The sequence below is a fragment of the Mustela nivalis genome (assembly GCF_964662115.1).
Source record: "Mustela nivalis genome assembly, chromosome: 1".
NCBI lineage: Eukaryota > Metazoa > Chordata > Mammalia > Carnivora > Mustelidae > Mustela > Mustela nivalis.
Window position 1 is genome coordinate 118863758 of NC_139020.1, and position 25035 is coordinate 118888792.

The window sequence follows — 25035 nt, forward strand, 5'->3', positions numbered from 1 at the left end:
ACAATGGAATACTATGCAGCCATCAAAAGAAATGAAATCTTGCCCTTTGTGATGACATGGATGGAACTAAAGGGTATTATGCTTAGTGAACTAAGTCAATCAGAGAAAGACAATTATCATATGATCTCCCTGATATGAGGAAGTTGAGAGGCAACATGGGGGGTTTCAGGGGTAGGAAAGGAATAAATGAAACAAGATGGGATCTGGAGGGAGACAAACCATAAGAGACTCTTAATCTCACAAAACCAACTGAGGTTTGCTGGGAGAGAGGGGTGGGAGAGGGTGTTTGGGTTATGGACACTGGGGAAGGTATGTGCTATGGTGAGTGCTGTGAAGTGTGTAAACCTGGCGATTCAAAGACCTGTACCCTTGGGGCTAATAATACATTATGTTAATAAAAAAAATTTTTTTTTAAAGAGGTAGGCTAGGTTAAACTATGATGTTCTATAGGTGAGATGTATTAAATGCATTTTTGACTTAAGACATTTTCAACTTACAGTAGGTTTATCAGATATTACCCCATTGTAAGTGAAGGTATATTCATAGATTTATTTCTGGGTTCTCTGTACTGTCCCATTAATCTATTTGTTTTTATGCCAATACCATACTGTTTTGATTACTATAGTTTTGTAATGTAGTTTGAAATCAGGAAGTGTGATGCCTCTAGCTTTGTTCTTCTTTCTCCAAGATTGCTTTGGTTATTAGGGGTCTTTTGTGGGTCCATATATTTAAGATTCTTTGTTCTAGTTCTGTGAAAAATGCCATTGGAATTTTGATAGGGATTGTACTGAATCTAGACTGCTTGGGTTAACACAGACATTTTAACAATACTAATTCTTACAACCCATAAGCATGGTGTATTTTTCCATTTGTGTGATCTTCAACTTCTTTCATTAGCGTCCCATAGTTTTCAGAGTGCAGGTCTTTTATCTTCTTGGTTAAATTTATTCGTAGGTATTTCATTCTTTTTGATATAATTGTAAATGGGATTGTTTTCTTAATTTCTCTGACAGTTTGTTAAAGATTAGTTATTTCTCATATGACATCAATATTAGGAACAGGCATTTCATTAAAAAATGGTCAACTCACATGTCAATTTAGACCTCAAAGATGGCTGGAGAGAAGCCAGAGATGCCTCTCTTTTTTTCATGCTGTCACAAAACACATCCAGTAGGTGAGGCAGAAAGATAACAACTTTAACTTTTTTCACAGACTGGAGCATTCCATTCTGGATAGAGTCTTCGATGGCATCAATCATGGCATTAGCAACCTCCTCTGGATCTTTTTGGGCATTTCCTGGAAAGGCAGATAATAAAAACTGGGGTGAGGGAGACCCAACTGGGAAGGCTGAGAAATAATTTGGGGATTTGAGTCCTCACAGAATGAATGCCCACTGCCCAACTCATTCATCGTCACAGGATGGCCTTTCTAGCAATGCATGAGCAAACACTTTTGAAGCCCTAGATGCACCAGGGAGCTGCTATTCCAGGATGTCAGGAAGCCAATAGCCCAACAATGAACAAAGGACCCAGGATATCTAGCTTTTGATATCTGATGTTCCTATCTCCTCTGTTGAGTTGACACTCGCTCACTGTGTTCCTCTGTGTTACAAAGCACAATTAACATTTTTGGACTCATTTGTATCCTCAAGGGTCTATAAAAAGCAAAAAATGCAAATATATGTTGAAATCTCATGCTCTTTTTTTTTTTTAATATCACGCTCTTTAAAAAGAACAATAATTTTTCTTCTTTGCTCATATCACCTGACTAGATGCATGTATCCTTATTCTTCCAGATGTTTTGGGGGACCTCATTCAAGCTAAGCTGATTTTTGTAAGACACTTGGAACTCTAAATTATCTGTTATAATCTATAATTCTTTGTACACCAATTATCCACAAACTTCTAGGAAGTCTTTTCTAGCATACTCAGTGAGATTTTAGCTTATTTGCTGGGTTCAAGGTGGTCACCACAGCAAGTCTTTTTCTTTTCCCAGCATGTTCCATATCTTGTTTCTCAAGTCTACTGCCTAGGTAAGATCATGAAAACTCCCATGTAAAGCCATGGAAGCAGTCACATACAAATAAATGGCAGCTGGCAAATGACAATGGAGAGCAATACCAAAGTCCCCTAGCCAACCCAGTATGATAGACTAACAGCCCACTTGGAATTTCCCTTTTGATGGCATCCACAGTTGTTGCCAAAATCAGAGTAGACCACTTTGGCCTGGCTATGTAGACACTTGTGTGAAAGTAGATAAATCCCATACAGGACTGAGCAAGAGGGTTCCTTCAGTTTTTTGGATTAGATGATCATGAAAAGAAAAATTCTCCTTTGCAAAGCTATGATTATCTCACGATTTTTGGAAGAATTTAAATGGGAGAGTTCAGATACATTCATTCACTCTCAACATTTACTATGTCCCATCATGGGCTCACTCTCATCTAGTCACTTAGAACACAAAGGGTGTGATATTTGGACATGAAGAGGTAGTCAGCAATCAAGTATGAGAAACTGAGGAAAAGGCTATGGCAGACAGAACTATGTAACAGGGGTGTGGTATGTTCAGTCTGGTGTGTTCAGGGCAAAAGATCTGTTTTTGAGATCCTTTTTTTTTTTTTTTTTCCAAGGCAAATTCAGGGGTGAGGTATGTGGAGGAGAAACTGGGGCAGGGAGCCCAGGTCTAGATAGGAGGCTACAATAAAACTTTAGGCAAAAGACAAGAGCCAAACAAAGAGAAGAGGGCAGAATGAAAAGTCTGGTACAGGGACTATGAAGATAGTTGGGAAGTGAAGTCACCAGGACCTAGTGGCCACCTGGGTTTAACTTCAACCCTTGGTTCCCCCTTTTTTGCCACACACACACCTTGCTGTGTACACCCTGAGTCGTGCTGTACTGCAGTTGTTTACATATCTGTCTCTCACAGTAGGCTAGGTGCTCCTTGGGGACTAGACCCTTTTCTTAGCTTTCTGTCCCCAGTGCCTAAGCACAGTGCCTGGCACATGGCAGCCACTTGGGAAATAGTTAATCAAATTAGTTAATAAGCCAATGGACATAGGAGTGATCAAGAGGATAGAATCAAGGATTCTAGGTAGAAAGTGATGTTTTTAACATGACCAGAGATATAAGAGGAAGGACAAGGCAATGAATTGGAGTTCACAGTCTGCTTTGAACTTGGAGTTCACAGTCTACTTTGAACTTGAAGTGCTGGCAAGTATCACTGATCACCCACTCTCTCCCCCTAGGCAGGTATGTGTAAGGTAGGAAGGAGAGGGCTTCTTTGATTGCCAGAAGCCATCTCAATCGCAGTTCACCTCAACTCATAAACACCACTAAAGGAGAAAGTTCCCCCATCCGTTAGTCTAAGGAGCAGCTCAAGTGGTGATAGAGATTAGTAAAGATGACAAACAAGGAGAATCTGCTAATCTTGATGTATTTGTGCAGACCAGCAATGCAGCCAGGTCAGTGAAAGAAACAACAGGTTTGCAGTAACCCAGAAATACTCAATCACATATGCATGCAAAACTAAAACATCCTCATTTCCTTGTTTTTCTTAGGAAGGGCTGGGTCACCCTTGGGTTGTCTGATTTCTTGGCCCAGATAAAGTTTATGTAGGAACACAAGACCAGAGCTTAGGAAAAAAAATCAATGGAGACAGACTGGTGAGTCATTAGAGGGTGTCCATAAAAGACAGAGAGGAGAGAGACAGACAGACAAACAGGCAGACAGACATGCTGGCTAAACTGCCAATCTGGATAATACCACAAGGGGCATGAAAACATAAAGGAACTATAAATTATACTTTCAGAAATATAAAAGTAATAACATAGATGTAGCATTCCATGTGGGGACATTAAGAGGAATGGTAGAGAATTACAGAAATTAAAATAACAGAAGACTAGAAGAAAGCTGAGGTGACAAGGTTGGTTAAAAGTACCAAGGCTAAGTTTTCGGAGGACCTAGCATGTGAGCGTGAGACGCTCAAAGAGATTCCTGCGCAGTGGAATCACTAATCCAGTGCAGAGTACTGTCTTTCTGGGACCAGTCAGCTACATTCCACTTCAAGTCTGAGAGTTATCTGCTCCCTTGACCAGCTCTCTGAGGGGAAACCAACCAGAAATTCATAATCAACACCCATGACTCCGATTCCTGGGGAAAGAGCTCAAAGAGCATCACCTTACTCATGATAAAACCGCAGCGCCATCCTTATATATGAAGACTTAACACAACTGTTATGTTGTCTGAGGAAAATAAAAGAGGCAAGTAGGCTGGAAAGAAGACAGTTGGAGTTGTATTTCTGACCCATTAGAACCAGAACCCATTAGACTCTGGGGACTGAGAGGCTTCTGTGCAGAGATGTCCTAAGGCCAACTCACACAGCTGACTGTGTAAGAGGTGTGAGGAGAGGGCCAGGAATACTTATCTCAGAGTACTGGGAGGTACAAGCTGATGCTCTGATGATCTCCATGGAGAAGGGATGGAGGAGGGAGTTAAAGACTAAATAATGTAGGGGACTGGGAAAAAAAGAAACAGAGGAATAAGAAGGAGAGATGATGGGCTTTCTTTCTTTCTCTTCCTTCCCTTCTTCTCTCTTCCCTCCCATAGTACAGAGCAAATGGACTCTAATATTCAACACTATCCTCAGTTTTCATTTTCTCCTCTTCCTTAAACCACCCACAGTCCTTGCTTATTCTCTTAGGGGCTGCCTTGGGGTGAGGAGCCCCCTTGACTCAGACTCTGCATTGACTATATTGACTGTATTAATAGCACCAGAGCGAAGGAAAGGGGGATGCCTTGACAGCCAGAGGTTACAAACCTGTCCCAATGGCTGGGAGGCAAACTGATGAGTATTTCCGTTTTTCACACTCTTGCAAAACAAAGAAGATTGATTGCTTGACGTCACTTCCGCCAATGACGTGAACAATGTTCTTGCACCTCAATAATCCACCTTCGGTAACTATGTAATCACTGTTGCCCTTTTCAGCTGGGAGACGCGAGACAGAGAGATGCAAAATCAGATACCGAATCCATTCTTTGATTATTTAGAAAGCAAAATGTTTGGTTTGCCATATAAAGCATTTTATGTGAAAAGAGACTCCTAAGATAATGGTCTTTGAGGAATCTTTCTTATCTTTTCTTTTTAAGTGTGAGATTACTTTTCACTTCTAATTGTCTATGATTAGAATTCTTTGGTCAAATGTATGATTTTAAGATTCATATGTTGTCTCCCCAATCCCAAGACTCTCCTCAGCCTCTCCAAAGCCTCCCATAGTCAGCCTACTACTTATAATTTTGGACCAAAAAACAGTATGGTGCCTTACCTAGGCGAGAACATGCCATTTCCACATTTTGTCCAGCACATTCTAGAATTGCTCTGGATACCCCTATAGGAGAAAAGCAAGAGGCTTACAAACATGAATTGAAAAAAATCAGAATAGTACATCTGGATCAGAATGATTGCTTTATTATCTAAAAAAGCTTTCCTAATCATCAAAGGAATCCTATAACCTGGGTATTTCTGATAAGAAAGAAGAAAAATTATAAATTACATGTTACCAATTATTAGAGACCATGTCTAAATAATCTTAAAATTATTACTATTAATGAGCCAAAGTTGGGGAAACCAGTTTGGCTATAGCATCTATAGGACAGTTGACTATTAACACTACTCAGATCCTACAAGTAAAGTACCTGCTTTGAGATTAAATGCTTTTGATGTTGAATTTACAATCACATCAGCCTCTTCTTTAGTGATATCTCCAAAGGCCACCTGGAAGGTGACGGGACCAATTTTCATTTCATGCACATCTACATTAGAGCTAGGCATAGTCCCACGGAAACCTGAGAAGAAAGAAAATGGAGTCCCTAAACAAGTTGGTAACAGCAAGAATGACTCAGATCTCACACTCTACAGATGCATTTCTCTCATACTTCCTCCCCTCCGATCTCCAGCCCTTAACCAGCCCTGACTCTGAACCCCAGTGATGGTCAGTTTCTGAGAAAGGATTATAAAATAGAGTATCAAATGTGGACTTCTGCTGCTGGCCAAGGTAATGTCAGGCCCCCTCGCACCTATCCCACTCAAGAATTACAACGAAAAATGCAGGATAAATACAAAGAAGCCACTAACCAAGACCTGAAAAGTAAACAAACAGACTGGAATGAGGGAGTCAGAAGAAGAAGGAGTTGAAGAAGTCACCGGTAAGGGGCTGGAAGAGTTTCTCATTTTATTTTGTCTTGAAATTTTTCCTCTTTTTCTCTCAGCACTGCCCCAAGGTGGCCCCAGTTGCAGAACTGTGCCATAAGAATCCCTATCTTTGCAGCCAGAGGATTAGAAAAAGGGTCCCTGTGAACTGAAGAGTATGAGAAGGAATCCTCATTACTGTCCAGATTTTTCCTTTTTTTAACTCAGGCCTTGCCTCAGGATGAGCCCAGTTGCAGAGCTCCATGGTGGCACCACAGGGAGCCAAAATTCTGAGAGGCATTCTGTCTTTCTGTCTGGAAGAATGAAAAGAAAGGGCTCTTATGCTCTGAAAAGCATGTATGTGGGGACACCTGGGTGACTCAGTCGGTTTGGTGTCTTACTCTTGATTTTGGCTCAGGTGATGATCTCCTGGTGGCCAGACCAAGCCCCACATGGGCCTCCATGCTCAGCAGGGAGTCTGCTTGAGATTCTCTCTCTCTCTCCCTCTGCCCCTTCCCCAGTTCCTGTGTGCACATGTACTTTCTCTCTCTCTGAGTTAAAAATATTTTTTTTCTTAAAAAAAAAAAAAAGCTGTTTAACTATTGGGTATTTATCCTAAAGATAAAAATGTGGTGATCCTAAGGGGCATGTATACCTGAATGTTTATAGCAGCACTGTCCACAATAGCCAAACTCTGGAAAGAACCTAGATGTCCATCAACAGATGAATGGATAAAGAAGATGTGGTGTATATATATATACAATGGAATACTATGCAGCCATCAAAAGAAATGAACGCTTGCCATTTGCAATGATGTGGATGGAACTAGAGGGTATTATGTTGAAAGACGTAAGTCAGTCAGAGAAAGACAATTATCATATGATCTCTCTGATATGAGGAAGTTGAGAGGCAGGGCAGGGGACTGTGGGACATAGGGAGGGAAAAAATGAAACAAGATGGGACCGGGGAGGGAGACAAACCCTAAGAGACTCTTAATCTCATGAAACAAAATGAGGGTTGCTGGGAGGTGGGGGGTGTAGGGAGAGGGTGGTTGGGTAATGGACATTGGGGAGGGTATGTGCTATGGTGAGTGCTGTGAAATGTGTAAGCCTGACGATTCACAGACCTGTACCCCTGGGGCAAATAATACATTATAAGTTCATTTTTTTAAAAAGGGTATTCACATAATAAGAAAGTCATAGTGCTTACATGAGTATACATCAGTCTATTTATTAATATGCTTATATAATGGTAAATTACACAAAATTTTATTTATGATAATCTCTATTTCTTAAGAAAAGATAGAGGCTTATTATAGAAAAATATGCTTCATAACTACTGATTTCAATATCTGTGATTTAAGCATTCTTCTATGTGATATATTTCACAGCATTAAATATTCTTTTTTAAAAAAGTTGTATGTGTGTGCATGGGCCATACCTGTGGCTCTCTCTCTCTCTCCCTCTTTGTCTCTCCACTTTGCCCATAAGGGCAACTCTTACCCGCAAAATTATGAGGCAGATGAACAGGCAGCTTAAGCTCCCAGAGAACCCTGTGTTTCTGGCCAGAGGACCTAGAAAATGGGCTCCCTTGAGCAGAGAGTATAGGAGTCCCAGACAGGTGAGAGCTGGAGAAGGTAGCCCCTATTCTGTGTACAGATACAGAGCTGGAGCTGCAAGTGTGGGGACAGACCCACGCTGCATGGCAAAGACCTTGAGAACTAAATTAACATTGGAATTGCTGCCCACCCAGAAGGTGAGACAGAGTGCTTAGAATTAACTTAATTGACTGACCACCTGCTAAAACAAACAAAACGATCACCATTTTCCAGAAGATTTTAATAGGACCCAAGTTTCACAACCTAATATTTAAAATGCCCAGTCTATAACCCAGAATGGTTTGTCCTGTAAGGAACCAGGAAAACGTGACCAGTTCTCAAGAATCAAGACACTCAATTACAGACGCTAATCTCAAGATGATCCAGCTGTTGGAATTACTTGACAAAGACTTTAAAGCATCTGTTATAACTGAAGTCAAGGCAAACAAGAGTGCCTGAAAATGATCTGGAATGAATGGAAAAAGAGGACGCTCTGCAGTTTACAGTTTATAAACCATAAAGAAAGGAACCAAATGGACACTTTAGAGTTTAAAAATACAGTATCTGAAGTAAAAAAAAAAAATCACTGGATTTTTCTCTGTCCAGTAGACAGAGAAAAGAGTCCACGAACTTGGAGGTGGGTCAATAGAAATTGACCAACATGATGAACAGAGAGAAAAGAGACGAAAAAAGGAGAGGAAGAAAAAAAGAGAGATCCCAGGGTCCATGGAATGCTATCAAAACACTTCACATTCATGTTATTGGGGCACTGGAGAGAGACTAGTGTGGTAAACTAATTAAAGAATGACTGAGGGGTGCCTGGGTGGCTCAGTAGGTTAAGCCTCTGCCTTCGGCTCTGGTCATGATCCCAGGGTCCTGGGATCAAGCCCCGAATCAGGCTCTCTGCTTCCCCTTTCTGCCTGCCTCTCTGCCTACTTATGATCTGTCAAATAAATAAATAATTTTTTTTTTAAATTAAAAAAAAAAGAATGACAGAAATCCCCAACTTCGATGGGATACATACACATTCCGATTCAAGAAGCCTCAGCAGACTCTAAGCAGGAGTTTGGATAAAGTCAAATCTAGCATCAGCAGCTCTGATGCAGCAGAAGCATTTGGTTAGTGTTGTCTCTCTAAATGTACCCGTTCCTGCAAACACCTGTCACATCATCCTTAGACACTGGTAGCCACGTCACTACTCACAAGCCCACTGTAGAGATGTGTAATTTACCCGTCTGCTCTTTCCCTTCAGACCACATGAGCCTAGCCAATGCTTTACATACTCAGGGGTATGGAATATAATTTAATATCTTCTTTTTCACTAGCTGATTCTTTCATTAGAATCATCACCATCGTCTTTCACTGAACGGTTATTCAGCAACTAGAAATAATTTCTCATCTCACAGCTTTACTGAACCTTGTGTATCTTCAGCCTTGGGCACTTTGGCACTGACAAAATTTCCATTCGTCCTTCTGGCAAATTCATCTGAAAATGCCTGGAAATACAAAGACAGTTTTGACCACTACAGTCCTCCGTAGATGAATAAATCTGATTCATCAGGGATTTTGATCTTACGTGAACACATCCTTAGGAGAGAACAACTCTCAAAGTGTTACTCTCAAAGAAATCATGAAAATACTACATATAATTCTGTTTTTACAAATGTGTTCTAGGAAAACTATTAAATAGGTGATGAAAGTTATAAATATAAGCATGTTCATTACACACTATTTGTAACAGAGAAAAAACAAAACAGTTTAAAAATCCAACAGGGAAATGGTTAAGTAAATTTTGGTATATCTGTGTGTTGAAATGTTTAGCGGCCATTAAGAATTCCATTTTCAAAGAATAGTTTTAGTGGAATAGAGAAATTCTCTTTTTATACTATTAAATTTTAAAAAAGAATGATATGAAATTGCACTATATAATCCCACTTCTAAAGGTGCACATGTATAAAAGAAGATTACAATGAAACGCGATAAAAAAATGTACGCATTTTGTAAGGTTCAAAATTTCCACAGTGAAGTATTGGCTTCATAATCAATAAAAGCAAGTATCTTGCCAGTTGTAAAAAACACAGTAGTTAAGAGAAGGACAGTCACAATGACAGCAACCACTTCCATTTTTTTACTTCTTATTTGTCCCAGGAGAGGAATCTCTTGGGGACTAGTATTCTCTGAAGTAAGAGGCTGGTGTATGTATTCTAGGGTTAATGAACCTGTGAATTCCATTTCTTTGCCTGGTGGGAACATCCTCAAATCATTACTTTCTTCCTCCTTTAAACAAGCAAGAGAGATTTGGGGTGGGGGGTGGGGATAAGTAACGTCTCTCCTAAAAGATTGATCTAATAATGGGAGGGGGATGTGGGGAGACTACAGAGCCAGGATCCCAGGCTCACAGGACTCCAGGGGTGGCCAGGCTGGCTGGCAAGCAGTCAAGCTCCGTGGGTAAAGGTGGACTGTTGGTTGATGGACTCTCTAGAGCAGAAGATGGTGCTGGTATTTCTAGTCCCAACTCTCCTACTCCCATGGGGATGTGCTGAGTTCATTCTAACTACACCTTTCAATTGAATCTCATCCTGACATTCTCCTAACATTATTTACAGGACCATAACCATTCTTCCTCTTACTTAGAGGACTACAACTTTTATATTATGTACTAAACTTTCTATGTTCACATGGAAGGGAATCCTATAGATTAAAGGAGGATTGAGGGATGTCAGCTCCACTGTGATGTACAGGCCTTATTTGAATTGTGATTCAAACAAACAAGCTATAAAAACAAAATAAGGCAGGAGCACCTGGGTAGCTTGGTTAGTTGAGTGTTGGGTTCTTGGTTTCCACTTGGTCATGATCTCAGGGTGATGAGATCAGACCCAGCCCATGGGGTGGGGGAGCCTCTGCACTCAGGGGGTCAACTTGAGATTCTCTCTCTCCCTCTCCCACCGCCCCTCCCCCTGGTGCAAGTGCACGCACACATGCATGCACTCTTGCTATCTCAAATAAATAAATAAATCTAAAAAAAAAAAAGACAAAACAAGGCATTTGTGAGACAGTGGAAATTTGAACATTGACTTGATAATTGAGGAAATAGGGAGTGATTTTCAGTTTATTTTAAGTGTGAAATAGTATTGTGGTCATGTTACTTTTTAAAAAGAATCCTATTGCTTAAAATAAATACTGAATTGTTTATGGGTAATGTATTTCTAGGATTTGTTTGGAAATAATATAGGAAGGAGGGAAATAAATAGAGATAGAGATGAAACATACTGGCCATGGGTCGATAATTATGAAGGCGAGTAATGGGTACAAGGGAGTTCATTCTACCATGGTCTATTTTTATTTATGTTTGGAGTTCTCCTTAATAAGAAGTTAATTTTTTTCTATATCCATAAATTTGCTTGATATTTCCCATGCTACAACTAGCCTATACTACTCCTTCACTTTCCTATACGGGAAATACATGGAAGAAACAACCAAATAGACAAACAAACAAGACATTTGAAAACGTTAGCTCTCGGCTGCCAAAATAACCAGAAATGAGTGAGACTGTACCTTAATAGTTTCGTGATCACTTGGGTGCAGCAGAAACTGAACCTCTTGTAAAGCTGTCAGTTGAATCTTGCTACTAAAGTTTAATACTTCTGAAGTTATTAATTCAGCAAAAACAGTTTTAGGAAACCCCAGATTTCCGGTTCCTATTGCTGGAAATGCAATTGATCTTAAGAACAAGTTCTCAGTGATTTCCAGACATTTCCTGATTATGTCTCTCATGACCTGTAAAGCACAAAGCACATCTTTATACATCTCTCCTAGAAATGGGAGTTAGAACAAAAAGGACAAGAATTTAGCAACTTTGACTGTGATCTCTGTCTGCTCTTCTCCTCTCAAAAGAGGTTAAGGGCTGTCAAAAAAGGAAAGAAAAGCACACAGCAGACAAGGAAGAGGGAACATCAGAGACCCTCTAAAAAGATTCAAACTCACTCAACAAGGAAAGAAAGACGCAAAGCAACTACTGTTCTAATCCTTCGTTCTCTTCCATTCTTCATGCCCTCACCTTCCTATCCTCACTGCAGCTGTGTCATCTTCAATAACTCTTCCCTGTGCCCCAATAATGATTGAGCGATGTAATCAATTTATATCATTAACTAGTCTTCAGGCGAAGTCAGCTATGGCTGAAAGAAATGGCCATCGTCGTAGAACCCGTTGATACTGAGACAGACAGAAGCCCCCCTACTTTATATGGAGAGGAGGGTCCCAAGGGTGACCCAGTTTCCCAGAGAACCTAGAACTTGGCCGCACCTTGTGTGAAGACGTGCACCCATCTCTCCACTGCGGAGCCACTACATGAAGCACATTCCGGCAGTGCAGATTGTGTCCACTGGTTCGGAGAACTGTGCCCATGCCAACAACCACTGCTTGGCCGACTCTGTCCAATTCCTCCTGGAGCTTTGGCCCTGCTTTTGTCAAAAGGGCCTGAGAAAGGAGCCCTGTATTGAGCCTGAGATTCATGGGAATGGAGTTGACAAGAACATCAACCTTGAAGACAAAACCAATTTGTTTCAGATACTAACAAAGAACATTCACCAAAGGATCTCTATATTTGAGCCCCTGGGTTTGACACTAGAGGTGGGGAAGCAATGACGATTAATTTCAGAGATTGAAATGCCACCTGAGGCAAAGGGTTACAAGATGACTTATTTAAATAACACTCCAGGATGACAGAGAGCTGTCAAAAAGCAAGATATAAACAGCACAGGGTTTCTGAAAGAGTGCAGAGGCCGCTGCCTCTTATGGGCTCTGGGAAACAGGAATCAGGGCAGCAAGCAAAGAGAGCAGGGCAGTCATATAGGAGGGGATACACCGGGGAGGTTGGAGCTGTGAGCAGACTGGTTTGATCGGACAGAGCTTTTCTAAATTGGGAACACCAAGAACACCAAGAAAAGAGAAGAGAAGGAATGTGAAAAGTGATATTCAAAGCTGCACGGCCTGGGTCACCAAGGAGGACTACAGTTCACCCTGGTTCGGCGTCATTGACAAGATTCCTGTCTCTGCCCACATCAAATGCTCTAAGTTTTTGGTATCTGCCCTCCACAAATGAGACAGGAAATTAACCTTAGATTTGCCAAAATGTGACAGGTATAAAGGCACTGAAAAAGTATACATGTAAAAAGGTAAGATAGTATCGTGGGGTTTTGCATTTACTGGCAACCTCATGATCTGAGTACACTTGCAGTTCCCCCAATCGACTGGCCGGTCTCTGTGGGTCAGTGCCTCAGCAAAGCCTCCCAGTCTTTGAGGAAACCACTTCCGAGGCTGGGAGAGCAGGGGTTCTTCCCCTGGGTCCTAGTCTGCCTTGGGCTATAGGCTAGCTGGAATTGCGGGGGCTCTACAGGCAGGGACAGAAGGGACACTCACAGTAGCATTCTGCACATCTCCTTCCACCAGCAGGAGCCTCAAGTTTCCCTGGGACAATGAAATCTGTCTGTTTCCAGGAACGTTTGTCAAGACTGGCTGAACTGCCTGTGATAAACCGGGCAGAGGACCTGTCGGAGACGGGACACTCTCAAATACAGTTTTCACAGTTTCCGCAAAAGCCTGGACAGTCTTCTCAGCTGTATCCACAAGGTAGATCTCTTTCAAGGTGTGTCCGTCCTGCTTACACTGGAAGTTTTTCTTGATAGCCAAAATAATCACCTTCACACACCGGGCTAAGGGAAAGCCCCCAGCTCCGGAGCTGATGGCCGGGATGGCTATGGACTGGCACTGGTGTGTCTCAGCCAAACGGAGAGTTTCTTCTACAGCTCTCTTTAACAGGAGCATGCACTTCAGGTCCTCGTCGTCCTTCCACTCGGGCCCCACGGCATGGATCACGTGGCGGTACGGGAGCTTTCCTGCTTTTGAGATGACGGCACTGCCTGGGGGGATCTTGCCCCTTGTCTTCACTATCTGGTCGCAGGCCTCTTGGAGCTCGGGGCCAGCTGCTTTTGAAAGAGCTGCTGCCAGGCTGCTGCAGAGCTGCAGGTCCTCCTTGGCGGTGCTCACCACCACCTCGACAGGAAACCGGGTCAAGTCGCCCTGCTGCACCATCAGCCAGACTCCAGGGGCCAGCTCCACCCGAGACAAGCTGCTCTGCGGCATGGTCAGTGAGACTCCCGGGGCCAGCTCCACCTGGGACGAGCTGCTCTGCCCATCCCTGCCCCCTCCCTCCCCCTCTCCTCCATTCTCCTGTAGGTCAATGGAACATCCAAACAACCGTTTGACCTCTCTTTTATAATACTGTGCTTTCTCCTGGAAGAACTGGCTGACCAATGGCCTATCAATATGGACGTTTTCAATACAGATGGAATCCACAGCTTGCCTGACGATGTTCACCCCCTCCAGGACTTTGGCCTTTGGCCCAATTAGCAAAATGCCCTTTTGTTTATTTTCAAGATTGAAAATTACCTGAACATTTGTTGTCTTTATCTTTTGCCAGAATGGCTTTTTTTCTATCCTTAAATAATCAATGATTACGGGAGGATTTATTCTAATCAATCTCTCTATTTTCGTGTGTTTTTCCACAAAGTCAAAAAGTGAGCTATAGGATTCATTCACTTCTCTCACACAGCCCGCGATGATGACCTCCGCTTTGGTTTCTGAAGTTAATTCATCGATTATTACAGTCTTTGAGGAGGAATTGTGTCTCTTATGCAAGCTGTGAGTGAGCGCTTTCCATTTCTTGCCATTTAGAACTTCCCGGTCGTCAATGTTGATGCGCTTGTAACTGAAGGCACTGACTATTTGCTTTTCGGCATCTAACAGGACTTTAGGGGAATAGCCGATTAAGAGAACAGTTTTACCCTCTAGCTCACAAACGGCAAGAATTTTCTGTGCCATGAAAAGAGACTTCGAGAATTCTGTACAGTCTCCTTTTTGCAAAAACTGGAAAATCTCAGGGGGAAGCTGGATGCTTTTTTGAACCATGGTGCACATCTCTTTCTGTATTTCACACTTGGCTTTATACACGTCTGTGTAGAGGCCTTTGAAACACACATGTTGAGAGTCTTCATCATAACAAATCTCCATTTCTGGGCACTCGGTGCGGAGACGCCCGAGGACATCTCTGTGACACAAAAGAAAATACCTTCCTGGAGAAATGGCCACTTTCTCCTTTAGACTTTGCTCTTCTCTTTTAAGTTTTTGAGTGGTACTTTCTATTAATTCCTTGACTTGTGGCTCAATGTTCTGTACATCCTCTGATCTCCCCACTAAGGTTCCAATACCCTTCAGGGTATCAAATTCAATCAAAATCCTGTCGTCTCCTACATTATTTTTTATGGTGTCCCACACTACGGGATCCACTTTAAAGGGGGTAACTTTATATTTAGACCTGATGCTAGAGAATGCTGTGGAAACATCTTCCTTCCAGTTCCTGATTCTCAGTCTACCTAGACAGAATAATGTGGTTGCAGGTCTGATGGTAACTTCACATCTGAGTTCGGACCATATTAGATCACTGTGACAACGTATCGCTTCCTCATTTATCTCATCAATCAGATGCCTCTTTTTCTGTAGGAACCTCCATAAGGAAAGATCTAATGATTCTCTGAATGGTGCTGGAAGCTTGATCAGAGGTTTCTCCTTTCCATACAAGGCTGTGCCCAAAGAGGTGTAGTATGGAAACACAAAGAGTGGCATATTATCGAGGTCAAGTTTCTTGGTCATGATGGTGTGTAACGCTTAAAAGGAAAGAAATAAAGTAATCCCAGTGTTAACATGTTTCAAGTGAAAAAAAAAACAACAACAACACTTTTCTCCTAGGGAAAAAAACTCTAATGATTGTAAAATTATGATGTTATAACATGCTATTAAAAAGCACCACTACTCTTAAAGTGCTCAGATATAAACTGATTTTTATTAATCCTACATAGCTATCCCTTGCTTAATGGAGCACTTTCCAACCAAGATCACTCTATGTTGAAATTCTGTTAAGTAAATTCTATTTTCTGTTTTCTGGTAACACCAATATATCACCACCAGGTTAATAAATAGATAAAAATGTGTTCACAATATGGGGGTAATGTTTGCCCCAGTGCAAAGAATATTCTGGTGCCCAAAGCAAAGCTCATGTAAGAATCAAGCCATTTTGCTGTTTTCTGTACAGTCTCACCGTTTTACGCTTCCTAGCTGATTTAGATTCCTTTAATACCTGTAACAGGAGGAGCATAACAATAATTATCAGAGCTGACCATGTGTCAGAACCATTCTAAGTGCTTTCCATATATTTATTTATTTCAGCGTCCTAGAAGCCCTCTGAGAGGCAGGATTATTATCATCCCTATTTACAAATGATAAAACTGAGGCTAGGGAAGGTTAGGTAACTCAGGGTGATGTAAAGGACAAATAACTGAGCTCAGATTTGAGCCAGGATCTGTCTAAACCCAAAGCCCACGCTCTTGCCCCTTTTACCAGGGATTCCAAACAAGATCACCTCAAAGCCATTGGAGAGCCCAGCCCCTGGGACCTCAGATTCAGTAAGTCCTGTACCTCCCCCTTGTCCTTGCTATAATCGCTCTCCTGCCACTTCCATGGGAGCAGTCCCTACAGTGGGATGTGTGTGTGTGTGTGTGTGTGTGTGTGTGTGTGTGTGGCGCGGGGGAGGGCATACTCTTCTTCCTCTTGTATTAGTTATGAGACAGGTACAGGGAGTCTAAGAAGGAAGAGAATTAGAATGAATTCCAATAACAACTTGGATTAAAATAACATCCTTGCAGAGAGATGTTAAAAATAACTTTACCTTGTACATGATTGTCTCCTAGGCCTGGAGCCAGATGTCATCAAAAGAACATGGCCTTCAGAGGCCAAGACCCACAGCCTGAACTTCCCAACGTGGCTCTGTAAAGGCTCCAAGCCTAGGCAGGACCTGGGACCATTAATGTGTACTTAGGACCCACGATGTGCCAAGCACATTGCAGGCATAATTTCATTTGATCCTCACAAATTCCTCTGAGGCCAGTAGTAATGTGGGCCCTATTTTACAGATAAGAAAACAGGCTTTGCTGGGTTCAAGTAACTTGCCCAACAGTGGACCTGAATAGGCATTTTTCCAAAGAGGACATGCAGATGGCCAATAGACCTGCATGAAAACGTGCTCAGCACCACTAGTCATTAGGGAAATACAAATCAAAACTACGGTGAGGTATCACTTCACACCAATCAGAGTGTCTAGTATCAAAAAGACAAGAAGTAACAAGTGTCAGCGAGGATGTGGAGAAAAAGGAGCCCTCAGGCACTATTGGTCGAATGTAAATTGGTGCAGCCACTGTGATGCATGGATAACGAGGACAGGGAGATACAGGCTTTTAGCTATGGAACACATAAGTCAGAGAGAGGAAAGGGACAGCATAGGGAATAGAATCAGTGATACTGTGATCACGCTGTAGGGTGACAGATGGTGGCTACACTTGTGGGCAGAACATATGGAGTTGTTGAATCACTGTGCTGTCCACCTGAAACCAATGTAACCTTGTGTGTGGACTATACTTCCATAAAAACAAGCATGGGGTGCCTGGGTGGCATAGTCAGTTAAGCGTCCAATTCTTGGTTTCAGCTCAAGTCACGACCTTGGGATTGTGAGCTCAAGCCCCACATCAGGTTCTGCACTCAGTGTGGCATCTGCTTAAGGCTCCCTCTCTCATTCTCTGCCCCTCCACCTGTGCTCTCTTTCTCTAAACTATATATATGTATGTATATACATGTATATACATATATATATATACACACACATATACATCTATCTATCGATCGATCGATAATTATCGATAAATTATCGATCGATCGATAGATAGTAGATAGATGGATGTATATGTACAAAGTAAAGTAATCAAGTAAGTTGCCCAAGATCACAAAACTAGTAAGCACCAAAGCCAGGATTTGAACTCTGATCTGTCTGACTCAAGGACCATCACAGATGTCACCTTACTGTGACTTAACTTCTCCATCCTGTTTCCTCATCTTCAAGAAAAAGTTACAATACGCATGGCATTACTAGGATTCAGTGAGCTACTGTAGCAGAAAACACAGCAAAAGATCTAACCTAGAGTAGGTATTAGATAAGAGTTCTTTTCCTTAAGATTCTGTGAATCAGATTTTGTAAAACTGAACAAAACTAATTCCAGAGTAAGTGCTCAACTTATTCCTCTCAAATAATCTACATAAAATGTAGACTGCTAAGTAAACTGTGTTTTTAATCCAGCTTTAACTACAGTTGGCCTCCTTACTAATAATCCATCGTAAAAGGTGAGACAGCCTGTAAGAACCCTTAATGGTATAGGTGAGCAAATGACTGGCAAAGAATGGAGAGTTTAAGAGCATAGGTTAGCCAGACTAGCCAGGTTCAAATAATGGCTCTGTCACTTACTAGCTGTGTAAACTTAGTCAAGTTATTTGCCCTTTTTTGTGCCTGTTTCTCATGCGTAGAACAGGGATTATAGTCACAGACCAGGGTCTGCGAATGCACTTTGCAGCACCCTGCAGAGCTATGCAAACATAATCATAATTATAAGAAGGAGCGGCCAAAGAAAGAAAGGGAAAATCGGTGTATCTCAGATCAGAGAGAACAGAGTTATGAGCTTAGATGAGGAAGCATGGTCGGCGTAGTCGGATGATGCAAAGAGGTCAGGATGAAAGGGAGCCTTTGAGAGTGCCCTACTGCTCACATGTGTGGCTCGGCATAAAACCACCCCAATTAAATAGTTCCTATTATTAGTCCTACGTGGGTAATGTAGACATTCCGAGGACACATCCGACTGCCCCTAGCCTTCAAAAGGTCCGAAGCCCCACCATAAATGGGAGGCTCACTTCTAGAGTAGGCAGCTTTATGGAGCTCCCTGCCTGGGCCCAAGCCCAAGCTCTGGGAGATTTAAAGAAATTGTGACAGAAGCTCCTCTTTTGTCCCCTTGCCCAAGGAAAACTAGGACTTTCATTCCATTTTAAGCCAAAGCATACCTTCACCCCAGTTTCCCCAACTCTTCAAAGCCAAAGGGAGTGTCCTCCACGGATCCTCCACGGATCCCCCACGGAGCAGTTTATCTCAGTGGGTGGAATACCACGTGATGTGTCTTATGCTCCCCCTGTTGGTCCCAGACCCACTGTTCCTTCTCTTCCTAAGGAGGCTGGCCCCCTAATTCCCACTCCTCAGCCTTCACCTCTGAACATCAAGTGGAATCTCCAACCTGACATTGTACGTGCCTCAGAGAACTGGCAATCTAGTGGCAATCAAGTATCGACAAAACCCTCAGAAGTGTTTCCCTAAGGTTCAGCTGAACATGGTTTTCACAGGGGTGCCACGAAGAACAATCCAGCGGACATCCACTGGACCACCCCTATTAATTTCTGAATGATGACACTGACAGGTGAAGGGGAAGTAGTGACACATTAAAGGAAGTGTATGTGTTTCTGAGTATTTCTTTACCCAACCTTATTGGAATTAACTTGAGAATTTCTACCAAGTATACAGCTAAAACACAGATCATCTTTTTTTAAATACAGTATTTCAAAGATTGTAAGAATTATGGGGTTTTCACTATAGGCAGAGACTCATGAGAGAATCTCCTTGTATCTTTCAAAACTGGGCCCTGCTTCTCTAAAGTTGAAATCACTGGACTCATTAACTATCATATCCCAGATGAACATGATTACTAATTGGATTTCCAGTGAAATTTATGAATTAAAAAATAAAATGCATCAGGACTCAACTGATAACTGTTAAGATCTGCTAAAATGGCTGAGTCTGTGAGGTAGGTTCACAAAATCAGGCTCATAGACATTACCTTTTTTGTCAAAAAACTCAATCAGAGCTGAATTCTCTTCAGGCAAACACTCAATACTGGCAATTCTCCCTCCTCCATTTTGAGGATTTTCAAATAAACTTTTCAGATTATAGTCATCAACACCAGGTGGCAGGTTTTCAACTCTGATAGTTCTTGTCACTTCCAGAAGTCTCGGAGAAAGCTGGAGTTGTTTCACGAAGGGGTGCCTGACACAATTGTCAACAAATTTCACAGCATCTACAAATCAAAATCAATCAGTCAATCCATCCATCCATCAGAAAATTATGATCATACTTTTATGTTATACAGAAGAAACTGTCTGAATATTAACTGAGATAAAGGAGATAGCTAAGTGCTCAATTTTTAGAGGCAAGGTCTTCATTTCTATATGAGAATTTACACACTTACAACTCCTGGTCTGAAGAGTAACACACATGTAAATGTTTTACCTGGTGTACTGCCGCTGAGCTGTGTCCCTCCTACAGGCACAGCTCTCTCCCACCCACCTTGACGTCCTACTGAGTGTTCTCTGTGCAATATAAATCTCTCACTCTCCTCCTTTCTCAAGACCTATGATGGCTCCCTTAGCTAGCCTTAAAATGCCCTTGGTTGGCTATCTGACTCCAAACTAATTTCCAAACATCACCTCTGGTTACCCTCTGCCATTCCTTTTATTTTCTTTATTGCCACAAAAACTAGTCATTATTTTGAAAACCTTATTCTCTTTTGCCTTGCTATATATAACCACCTGTACCTGAAATGCCCTTCTTGGATTTTTTAAAATCCTGTCCTATTCCTCTTTCAGGACTGACCCTGTTTATCTCTTTCAAATTAATAAATATCGATAGTGGGCTCACAATGAGCCAGGCACTGTGCTAGGATCTGGGGATAGAGAAATGAATATGATAAGTCCTTGAAAATTTACCATCTAGGAAGGGGTGGGGGTCTTGAAAGCACACAAATGGCCTATTGTGGGGTCAGATGTGGCAGGAAGACAAATAGTGGGAATCCCACAAGGATTGCCAGAGTTAAGTGGCTGCTGATCTGAGTTTTAAAGGATAAAGAGGAGTTTAGCAGATAGATTAGGGGAGGAAACTTTTCCTGCAGAGAGAAGAACAGTGGCAGGAAACAACAGTGTATTGGGGACCTGGGAGACTAGGGCCACTAGAGTATAAACCAAGCCACCTTGTTTGGGTCCCCTTTCCTCTCATTCCCCACAGCCTGCCACTTACGTGGAAGCAGGCAGCTTCTTCTCTTGCGTCTTCATTTTTCATTTACATATGGGTCTCCAGCTCCATAGGCATTCCTCAAGAGCAGGGACCAAGAATTATTCATCCCTGTACTCACAGCACCTCAACAAGTGCCTGGCACATTGTAGGCGTTCAAGATTTTCGATTAATGAACAAAAGCAAGTCCACTTAGTTTTTCCTTTATAAGAAATACTTATGGATTTGACATAAGAATAGCTCCCTTCGTTGAGTCTTTACCATGTGTCAGGAGATATACTAAGAGCTTTGCACACATTGTCTCATCTAATCCTCTTAGAAGCTGTATCAGGTAGGTCATTTTTCCTCCACTCTATTGAGGACAGAAGTCAAGCACAGAGGGGAGTAACTGGGATAAGCTCTGAGAAGTAGTCAAATGGCAGAGCTAGAATTCTGATTTCACGACCATCCTCCTGCCGCGGCCATGGCATAGCGAGGGCTCAGATTGGAAAACTCCGTGGTCCTCCTGAACATGACTCCTCACACACACCTTGAAGAGCCCTCATTCCCTGCATCACGTACACTTCCTCTCCTGCATGCAGGATGACCATGAAAGGACTAAGATAAATACACAGGAAAGGACGTAAGGGAAGAGGCTATGTAGAGGTGGGCAATGGGGTTCAAATCCAGGAATTTATTAGCATCTCTGCACCTCTGTCTCCTCAACTGTAAAATGGCGAGTAGTAACAATGTCAAAAGGTTGTTAAAAGGAACCAATGAGTTAACACATGCAATGAGCTTCGTGTAGTGCCTGGCTTACAGTGTCTCTAGATGAGTGTCTGCCATTATCAGCATTATTGCATTCCAGTAAGTCCAGCCTGGTAACATAGATCAGTGTTTACTTCTCCCAGTGAGATAATGCATGTGAAAATGCTGATTCTTCTGCTTGAATCACTTCTATAAGTTTAGACTTTAGATTTCTTTTTGGGTGTGTTATCTCTGTTTCTCTTTCTCTCTGTCTCTCTGTCTATCTCTCTCTCTCTCTCTCTCTCACACACACACACACACACACACTCATACGATGAAGTCTGATTTACTGAACATACCAGAATTTAGTTTTAAAACAAATTTGCTTCTCTTTCAAAATAAAAAAGCACCTATATTAACCTATATTAATTTCTTATTAACAAATTAAGAGAAAAAGTCAAGCTTTCAGAGACATTGAATTAGCTAGCTGGGTGTCTCAAATCCCAAAGTGGGACGCAAAGAAGATTGGCAAATGCGTGATCACTTGATCTTACCCACATGCGTTGGAAAGGTAACTACAGCAACGTCAAAATCCTGTAATACTTCCACTTGAAAAGCATCACTGGACAGGCCACTTACATTCTCCACTATCAAAATTAACATTATATCGGTTACATTTGCCTTGAGATTTTCAAATGCAACCGAAGATGAAGTATTTTCACATTCTTCTGAGGTATCTTCCATTTTCTCCCATCTTCTACTGGGAGAAAGTTCTGTACTCACTTCTTCTGACACATCTGATTTTAGAAGAACAAAAGAGGTACAAGATGTTATATTTGTCTGACATGGTCTTAGCAAATTATCATAAGACACTGTCCTCTTTCTTTTTCAATCTCTTGGCTAAGTCAAATAAAAAAAGATCTGAGAAGGCTTTTCGCTTAATTTAGTTAAAAATAAAATGTAGCACTTAACCATCTATTATTGTTAAGTTTGGTTTTTATTATGGCCTTTTCTGCCTCGTCTCTCTGAGGAAACAGTCTTTCATCACCTTTACATAGGCTTCCAACAAGCACTTAATTTTAGTTATGGAACTCAGTTTCTCCAAAGCAAGGGACATGTTTATTCATCCCTGTATTGCTGGCACCTGGCCCATACTTGAGGCTCAATAGGGTTTGCTGACTTACAGCTTGGGCCACTGGAGGAGAGCGAGACTATCTGATGATGTAACACCTGAGGCTCCAAAAAGTAGTATGTTTTCCTCGCTGAAGAAGAAGAAAGGATACTCACTGAATGACTAAGGAACACACATAGAAAATAAAATGGTCTGGAGAGCTGTATGCATACATCAAGCTCACAGATCAGGAATCCTCCCAGCCAGTCTGTTCCCCTCCATTGCTGGCCCTACGTTGAGTTCCATCTATGCATCAAGTCAATCCCACACTAGGCTTGCCCAGTGCACCAGGATGCATATGATATAATCTTCAGACATTTTGTAAGTGACTGTTCAACTAGGGCTCTTATTATGTTCAAGGCACTGGAGGTGTGGAGAGGGGTGCATACAAAAAACATCACATAAGAAACTTACAGATTTTCTAATGGAGGTATACAAGAAAAATGATGAAAGGATCTGACATTTTGTAAATGTTTATCATGACAGAGTAAAATGCTACATGCTCACCAAATCCATTTTGTTTTCTTTCCGAGCAACAGTTGCCAGACTTCCCACAGCCAAGTTCATGTGGCTAATGGAATATGGGTGGAAGCATGAATTGCGCGTCCATGCCTGGCAAGTACAAATCTCCTTTATGTGAATTTCCACTCTCCTTGGCAGTAACTTTGGAGGCCGCATATCAAAAGTAATCTTGTCAAAAGATGGAAGGAACCTGGGATTCCTGAAGCAGTCTAGACTCCCCGCTTCCCCAGCTGCTGACCCCACTGACCTCTGATGTGGAGGGGTGTTTGTTATAGCAGTTAGGTGACCCTGACACATACTCCTGTTTTGTGCAGATGTAACATCATGCACTCATGCCAAATAAAAAATAATTTAAGGTCAATAAAAACACAGCATTCCATGAGACAGGTGTGACAAAGCTGAAGGACTGCTGAGCTGATGGTGAGGTTGTCTGAGTTCAACCCCTGACTCAGCCACTCTTTAGCCATGTGACCTCAGGCATGTCTCTTTACAAGAGAGTCCTGGATGAACGGAATGGTAACAGCCTTTCCAGCAACATAGTTTTATAACTTTATGACTAGTAGGGGCTTCATCACAAGAGAGGCTTGCTTAACTGCCAAATAAAGGGAAGCATCAATCCAGCCAGGAGTCCGAGAGACATAGAAGGGGACAGGGCTGCCCTGGAAAGGATTCAGGAAAAGGAGAAGCTGAGCAGATCTTGAAAGCTCTCTAGAGTTTAGATATAGAGAAGTGGGATAGAGGGGATTGTGGACCCCAGAAGTACAGGCAGAGTGCCATGACTGCGCCAGACTCCTTAGGAAATTGTGATCTGACCGATGCAACTCAAGGAGCACTTGTGTGTAGATGTAAGAAATTAGGTCAGAAAAGTTGGCTCCATCCAGGACTTGGTGTGAACTTTATGTTGTGGTCAGGAGTAAGGGTGAATTATAGAAGGTTTCTGTGATAAGAAGGACAGGATATTTAGCAGTATAAAAAGGGCTGGTCAGACTTAAGGAGAAGGACATCAAATACAGAGAGACCAAGCAGGGTGTTCCTGCCATGTTGGATTTGTTAGGTAATAATGGCAGCCTGGCACGAGGGAGGGACAGATGATGAAAACCTAAAAAATAAAAAAAAATAAATAAAAAAAAAAGATTAAGTCTCTGTGACTAACAGATGTGAAGGCTAAAAGAAGAGAGATGACCGAAGTTTCCAGTAGGTGATGGGCAGACGGTTGTATACTTCAAGAGAAATAAGGAAGCCAGAAAGGGTACTGGTTTGAGGAAGAAGATGAGACAGGTGGCTTTGACATGGTGGCTCTAACATAATTTCCAACAGTAAGGTCAGACACAAGGTCTGGAATTTAGAAGAGAGTCCAGGGTGGAAATGTAGAGTTGAAAAAGCCAGAATATGCTGACCACAAGTGACCAGTATCTCTCTGCTCTTGCATGTCTCTCTTCAATGGGTTCTTCCAATTGTTGGTTTCCACCTTGCAGACCCAGCCCAACTCAGCTTAGCCTGGAACAGGACGTTAGCTCAGTGCTCACATCCTCTGGTGTTGGTTTGTGGCTTGACTGACCTGTCCTTCCTCTGACTACTGCTTGCCCATCTTCAACTTTACACCCAGGGTTTCAGGCATGCCTGGTGCACTCAGCGTGCTGTATTCTATATTCTTCTCACCCCTGAAATGTGGGACCTATTAGGGAAACAACCTCTACCCTGATTTTGCTTGGTTGTGAAAACTGTCTACACCATTCCAATTAACTTCAAGAGTCCTAGCCTTAGGATCACAGTCAGGATTCAGTGTAGAGCAACCAA

The 25035-nt window shown here is 42.0% G+C and overlaps 1 protein-coding gene across 2 annotated transcripts in view; it reads right to left on the reverse strand.

The window, feature by feature from the left end:
* PARP14 (poly(ADP-ribose) polymerase family member 14) overlaps positions 1-25035 on the reverse strand; it is a 53907-nt gene that overhangs the window by 13677 nt on the left and 15195 nt on the right. For both annotated transcript variants that reach the window (XM_082740274.1, XM_082740273.1), the window contains exons 4-13: positions 22100-22342; positions 19594-19830; positions 13199-15501; positions 12083-12319; positions 11336-11557; positions 9198-9276; positions 5691-5840; positions 5321-5383; positions 4816-4983; positions 1090-1296 (exon numbers count right to left, since the gene is read on the reverse strand). In XM_082740274.1, the coding sequence (XP_082596400.1) occupies positions 1090-1296; positions 4816-4983; positions 5321-5383; positions 5691-5840; positions 9198-9276; positions 11336-11557; positions 12083-12319; positions 13199-15501; positions 19594-19830; positions 22100-22342 (3909 nt within the window). The remainder of the gene's footprint in view (positions 1-1089; positions 1297-4815; positions 4984-5320; positions 5384-5690; positions 5841-9197; positions 9277-11335; positions 11558-12082; positions 12320-13198; positions 15502-19593; positions 19831-22099; positions 22343-25035) is intronic.